The sequence below is a fragment of the Priapulus caudatus genome, unplaced genomic scaffold, assembly GCF_000485595.1.
Source record: "Priapulus caudatus unplaced genomic scaffold, Priapulus_caudatus-5.0.1 Scaffold106, whole genome shotgun sequence".
In the NCBI taxonomy this organism is placed as follows: domain Eukaryota; kingdom Metazoa; phylum Priapulida; class Priapulimorpha; order Priapulimorphida; family Priapulidae; genus Priapulus; species Priapulus caudatus.
Genome location: NW_014577167.1, coordinates 530,552 through 538,032, shown reverse-complemented (window position 1 = coordinate 538,032; position 7,481 = coordinate 530,552). Strand labels below are relative to the sequence as shown.

Sequence of the window (7,481 nt, the reverse complement as noted above, 5' to 3'; positions counted from 1 at the left end):
GCGGGCTATAGTACTAGAGCTAGGGTTAGGGTTCGGGTTAGGGAGTAGGCATAGGCGACTCCCTAGACTCGTTAGTGGAGTAGGCGAGGTACGGTTCGGCATATTAGATAGTACCAGGGTACGTTCCGGTATACCGGACCGTACCCAGGGTACGTTCCGGCAGTACCCCGGGGGACATAGACCCTCTCAGCTTTAGTAATAGTATTATGTTTATATTTTTATATGAGGTATTTTTAGAGTTAGGGTTAGGGTACACTTCTGTAGTACAAGTCTGGTACACTTTGTGTATACATAATAATTAATATATGTACCTCGGGTACATATCCTAGTACCTGATAGTGATACGACAACGACCCCTTGAGCGTTTGTATGCGTGTAGCTCCAAGAAAACGGTCTTGCTAGGGTTAGAAGACCCTAGACAATCGCGTAGACAAGACTATATGCGGGTACCAATACGGCAATAGGCAATACGACCATAGTGCCAGTGCCAGTGGTAGACCTTTGCCCACACTACTGCACTGCAGGACACACCAAGTATGATAGTTCTGAATCAGTGTGCCTTTCCTCACGTAGTAAAAGTGTGTCAACGTGTCTGCTTACCTAATCATGACAGCGTTATATTTCGTTTAGATGTATAATTACTAATTAGTTACTCCAGTCTCCACCTGTCAACCACGTTACAATTGTGAATTGACATCACTGTTATCAGCAATTAAAAGTGTCATTAGCTATAGTTCATACAGGTGCATAGCTTTTTGTTCGGCCCAGCCGGCTCAAGGATAGAGAGCATGTCCAGTAATAAACATTATCCTATCCTATCACCGTCCTGGATATCATCTCTATCTTTGAACCGCCCAGCCTGTCACTCACTTCATTATGGGTTTTACTACTGTAGGATTAAGTACCATGTGCGTTCAATTCAGCATCTAGTTAATATTAAAAACGAGCGTCTCGATCTGTACTTGGAAGTTTAACCGTTTATGTATTAACTAGGAGTATTAGATTGGTGTATAATGTTGCTTTCATGCTGTATCAGAGGAAAAGAGTAATGTATACAGGGTTTCTTCTGAGGGAAAATTAGACAAAGGAGGTAATGGCCAGTTTGGGGAAAAAACGCGAATGATGGATTCAAATACAGGATGTATTGATATACTTATAGGTATATAGATACAGGATATACTTATCAGTAAATACACGAACATTTTCACAACGGCGATGTTAAATTTGACAACGGTGGTGCGCCACTGTGCCTCCTATGTATAAGATACCCTGGTATAGTGTTCGTGACCTTTGTAATAATATTAATAATATTGAGCATTGTAAATGTAAGTAGGAATATGACAAGGAGTATGGATTGCACCTAGCTGCAAGTTACCTTTTTACCTCCGACGATGTGAAACAGTCGTAGTGTCTTGTCGGGCTAAGATTGCACCCTTTCCTTGCTGATGCGATGCTTGTGTTTTCAACCTATAGAGATTGAAACTAACCCAAAAAATTTACTAGCCAATAGGGCTAGTGATCTGTAATAGCTACCAGCTATGTTAACAATATTTACCAGCTCTTAATTCGGTGGAGTGTTGTGCTCAACTGCCATGGTGAGCAGTCAGCTGATTGCAGAAGGAGATTCCAAAGTTTGCTATATTGGCAATAGGATTTAATTTAAATCCATATTAGGGAGGCTGCTGAAATTTAGTGATAAAATTGAGAACATACTTATCCCATAAACAATCCCCAACTCAAATAAGTTATATTATAGTAGGAAGTAGGTGATGGATACATTTTATTTATGGTGACTTGAAATCAATAATTTTGAAGTTATCCAGTATTGAGTATCTATGTAATCAGTCCTTATTTTTCTAATCGGTCATGCTGAGCTCAAGGTCATGATTGAGAATTTGATGTCTGAATAGGCTGTCTTGCAGTTGCTGCAACTCCTTAGCAGGAACATTGTCTGTATCCTGCTCTTCATCGAGATTACTAGCATCCTCAGACATGTAATTTGGTCTACTGGACCTGGTGTCTGCCATCGGTTATCATCATGACTTTGTGATAAGGTTATGTTTTGCAATATTGTGATGGTTGCACACACAAATACAAATTTTATACTTAAATCAGATGGGAGCAGCTGCACAAAAAGTAGCTGTGAATTTGAGTCGGCGGGCGGCGAGCGGGCGGGCGGTCGGTCGGTCAGTCGGTCGGTCTGTTGCAAAAAGTTTGAGGGGCGAACTACTTCCACAGTTTCCAAGGGATTCCAATCAAACTTCATACACTTTATCACCATGAAGTGTAGATGTGCGTGACATATTTTGTGTGTGTGTCGGTCAAGGCGTTGCCATGGAAATCATATCTCATCTTTGATTATACCCCCTGCTGCCAAAAAAAGTTTGTGGCGCGAACTTAAGGAGTGTAGTCCCATCGTACATGAAAATACTGTTATACCTGTCCTCTTTGCATGCAGCCTATCCTCGTTCCGAGTTATACAGTTATCGTTTGTTATTCCTCGTTTCATACTTACATATAAGTACTCCCATTTTTTGTGTTCCGTGTATTCTTTACTCATAATATATGCCACACCGTGACCTTCCATTTTCCCTCCGACAAAGCTGTATTGCGGGGGTATTAATCACTATCAATCAGTGATAGTTCTAGTTTTACTAGCCTCAGGCGAGTGGGTGAGCTTTAGCTTCAAGTACAGTGTACCTACCTACCACTGAACCTACCTAGTAGTACTACACTAGTATTGTCTGAAGATACATATTTAAATAATGATGCATACGATGAGTCATCTAGTAAGGTAATTAGTTCAGTGGAAGTGTGAAGTCTCATTAGAGTAATTATCTCTCACATGCTGCAAGTCATTAATTACTGATATATACATTTACAATCACATGATGTATCTACAGTAACTTCAAGACACCAAAACAATCATGCATCATTATTGGCAGGCAGGCGTGCAGGCGGGCGGGCGTGTGTGCGTATATATCATAAGTTTTAATTTATTTCTCAAAGAATTTATGCTGGATATTCCTATTCAGTAGATTTATTGATTTTATAATAGGACAAATTCTAGAATGATTCATGGGAGGATATTTTTCCTTTTAGGTTTACCAGCCTTGTAATGAATGATGCAAAATGTCGTTAATGCTTTAGCCATCATTGACTGGTATATAATCTCACAACTGCCAACTTATATTGTAGGTCAATCACCTTCTCAGCTTTATGTCTTCATTGTAACTCTATTGGGCTCTGCGAGTAAAAAAAAAAGGTGTATTATAACATCAAGATAACCATGAATTGAGAAGCAGAATGTTTGAAATTTATACACACACACGAAATGACTGCAGCAGTGAGCCTGACCATGTGCAGAACGTTTACCTATTGAACCAGCTATCCCCTACAGGATGATACCAATCACAAATGTTTAGAACAATGCTATCAGCATAAAAATTTACATTTCGTTTCAAGACACACTCAGTCATTTTGTTATTTTGTACTAACGGTAATCGCTGGGTGAATCTAGAGACCCAGAACACTCCAGAGCTGGAGAAATCAAATTACATTCAAATTATCACTGTTCATTTTGTACATATTTGTCTCAGTCTATCAGTCTCAGGATCTATCATCAGTGTATATGATCTTAACATATATTACATTATGCGGTGTGACGGTGTGAAGAGCCGGCTGTAGTACTTCCATTAGGAGTAAATAGCTGTGTTACCCACCACCGTTCCAGTGGTTGATTGAATGGGTACTACAGAAACAATGATATTAATAGATTATTGCAGCAGCTGGAACTATTTTCGTAGACGTGTGCTGCCTTCAGCAGAGCATGGGCATTAATGCTAGCACATTTACGTTCTAGGTGGCACGATGGAACCCATGGGGAAAGATTGCACCCACCGGCAGGTGGAGGGTTGGCTAAAGCTTGCAGGTAAGCAAGAATAGCTAGACGACTATGTAAATTCCTGACAGATTACAGTTGCTTTGAACTTATTATTATATTATCGAACTGGTTAAATGTTTATAGTAATGAAATATTGTTGCTGAAGAACGGTAGTGGCAGATGGGTATTTTAGAACGCAATACATGTTCTTTAGAGGGCAGTGTAAGTTAGTGAAAAGAGATGAGTGGATTGTCCGTTGCTGATGTTTGGAAGACGAAAGGTTATCGTAAGGTGTAATTTGAGATGGAAGTTATCGTGATCGTTACTAAGGTAGAGATATATAATATATATACATATTAGTCTGATTGAATCACAATGTTTTATGTGCCTGCTTGCCTACAATGTTTATTATATTACAATGACTGTCTCGTATAATAGTAGGTAGGCCTACCCACAAGACGTTTGAATATCTTCAGCTGATAAATTTGAACCTTAATCAATAATGAAAAATCAAATAATCAGAGATAAAGCATTGTTTGGATTTCTCAGGTATTGCAAACTGCTATATATGTGTTAATGAGTATTTTCTGATGTGACCATTCGTTTTGCCGAAAAATGGGGTAAAGGGATCCGTATGCGAATCGTTTTCATTCGATGTAGTAGACCTATGTATACGATACGGACTTCACATTCATATCACTGCGTGTAGATGCGCCTGGATGTACAAAGCACCTGGGATACAGATCCATCATCGATCATCGTCAGGCACCTCCGCAGTGGAGGCGGTGTTTCTGCATCCTGTTCGTAGAGGAACGCGTCTTCGCTGGCTTCAACTGCGAACTGGTACTATTTTTAGCCACTTGTGTGTTTTTGAGTTTTGAAAGTAGAGCGCTGGCGAAAGAAGTGCCGAGTACAGCTTGCCATGTTTTTAGTGTAAACATCATAATCGAAGAGTCAGGTGAGTGAGTAATGGCTGGGCCTGCTTAACGCTAAGCTATCCTGATGCCCGGCAAACCTTTCATCGCTCCTGAACATCGATCACATGCTTCCAATTAGCACTAATCCACTAATCCGTCACCACTTTTTGCCATGGGATCAGTACTAATGCCTCACTTCGTCATTAAAAACCAAAACGTGTCTTTACAAGTTACAGTAGCGTCATGCACATGTAGTATATAGACTACGTGGAACAGTGCTTTTCAATCTTGTGTGCGTTTTCCCATAAATTCAGGCATCTCATCACCTTTACAGTCACAGTTCTGCAAGCACACACAAGTGAACTGGCACACGGTTACAATTTGCCATCTTACAGTTTATTGACCAAGGCCATTATTCCTGGCTTACATGACTTTATGGTTGCTATCAACTTTGGTGGTTGGTGGTGAATAGATTGTTGAGCGAGGAGAGAGAGAGAGAGAGCGAGAGAGGAGACCAAACATATTTAGCAGAGGAAATGTGGAATGGGGTCAGAGCGAATGCCGTATGACTCTTAACCTCGTTAAAGTTTAAAACAAATTCATCAATACACCCTCCATGTAATTAGAAGTAGAACCACATTGGTATGTTGGTTTTTAGAAGTGCTTGCACGTGGTTTTTATTTGACTGGGTGTTAGGGATTATTTGAAAACAATGTCATTATAGGTCTGTACATACAATCTGTACTGTGCTTTATACCTGTCATTTGAACGAAGTAATAAAATGCACACGAAACATGCTCTTTAGTTAATGAATATTCTTTTTTTTCTCTGACTCTCTATCCCTCTCTTGCTCTCTATCCCTCTCATTCACTTTCTTCTATTTCTCCATCTTACTGTCTTTTTCCCTCTCACTCTCTCTTCCCTGTTCTCCCCCTCCCTCCCCTCCTCCTCTCTCGGTCCCTCTCGCAGTGTGTCTCTCTCCCCCTTGCTCTATCTCTCTCCCTTTCTGTTTCAATTAAAAATGTAAACATTGTAAGGTATGCGAGGTTTAATATGCAATCCCCTTTTAACATTTATGGTTCGGCAAGTTTATTAAGTTATCTATTTTTGTATAAGAATATGCTGAAAGGTCATGTATTACGTCATGTAAATGTTAAAATTAATTACATGGAGTTGCACACATTATCCCAACTTTGCTCTGATATTTCATTATTTATTAATCTAGTTATTAGCAAAGAGCTTATAGTGATCATTATAAGCTTTTTGTTATTAGTGAGGCTTTTCGGAGCTTTGCAGTTTCTAAGAAACGGTCATGGAAAGTTTATTCACACCCACGTAGATGAGCTAAACTTGGAGGAGTGATTAATACAAGAATAATTCTATAGTAACTGCATAGTAGGCATATAGAAGAGTCTTCTGCGTTCGTGCATGAGGACTCTGTATTTCTCAAGCATAGAGAATCATATGAAATTAAACACTTGCTTCGGAAACATATATACGTTTTCCATATATATTTTCTTCAGTTATTTTAGTTTGTGTGTACACGTACTGTAGATGTGATAGTCTTGTTTTACCGAGTTTTTACGCCGGTGAGCTATCGCTCAGAGCTTATCCACGTGTTGATGAAGTCTGCATTTCCTCCCCCACGCATTTGTTTACATTGCCTAACCATCACGCGGCCATATATCTGTTTCACCCTCCCGCAGAGGCGTGCTTTTTCGCTCAGGATTTCTTTGCCACCTCCAATTCGCCGAAATCCCAGCCCTGATATGCACGGCTTGCTGAAGTCGCTGGTGCAATGATTACGCATGCCTTTCCGATAATTAACTGAATTTATGGCCCGCAGGCGAGCCGGCTGGAGAGCTCCTCAACGCTGAGGGTCGACGGAGGTCAGTCAGAGTTCAACAGACGATGGGGCTTCACCAGTATCAACTGCGATGTGCCGGCGCCTGTTATAGAGGAGGAGACGGAGCGGGCGGGGGACGGGGAAGAAGGGGAGGAGGACTCGCATATGAACGAAGCAGAGCAGAATGCCGGGAAGGCGCTGAGGCGACAGCATGCACTGTCTATGTTCGGTGAGTCCTGGCAATGTACTGTGTGTGTGTTCTGTCCATGTTCAGTAAGGTCTCAGTGGTGTTGTGTGCGTTCTGTCAGTGTTCGCTGATTTATGTGAATAGTTGCTCTCGCATGGGGGCCTAAGCCTTGGAAATGATTTACAGATTTTCGGGCTCAGCAGCACAGCCCGCACGAATCTCCTGCAAACGGGCATGAAAACGGAAACCTGTCGGCAAAAATAAACACAACCTACGGGGTTTTACGCGCGCGTATGTGTAGTCGTAGAAGCAGCCCACTAAGCAGCTGTGTGTAAATCCTACCACGTCTGCGAATCAAACTCGCGTGGGTTGCCATCCTAATTAGGGGCAATGATACAGCGTCTTGCGCCCACTGTCATCGCGGTGGTTGCTCGCTGCATGTGGTACTCTAGTTCTGCTCCACATGGGGGTCGTACAGCAGGGTGTAATGACGTTCGTGGAGAGAGTTGTGTAACAATGTGTTCTGGACATCCATGCCCGAGTAAACATAAAAGCACATATCGCTCTCTTGAGCAAACGTGCTGAGAAGCATACAAGAAAAATACATTGATTTGGTATTATACTAAGTGTTGTTCGAATGATGTTTTG

General features: G+C 41.3%; 1 protein-coding gene across 1 annotated transcript in view; it reads left to right on the top strand.

Moving 5' to 3' along the window:
• LOC106805233 overlaps positions 1-7,238 on the top strand; it is a 14,733-nt gene extending 7,495 nt beyond the window's left edge. Inside the window, exons 2-5 of the mRNA XM_014806751.1 lie at positions 3,863-3,931; positions 4,593-4,726; positions 6,647-6,875; positions 7,020-7,238. Coding sequence (XP_014662237.1) covers positions 3,871-3,931; positions 4,593-4,726; positions 6,647-6,875; positions 7,020-7,168 — 573 coding nt within the window. The 5' untranslated portion in view covers positions 3,863-3,870 and the 3' untranslated portion in view covers positions 7,169-7,238. The remainder of the gene's footprint in view (positions 1-3,862; positions 3,932-4,592; positions 4,727-6,646; positions 6,876-7,019) is intronic.
• Positions 7,239-7,481: the final 243 nt, after the last annotated feature.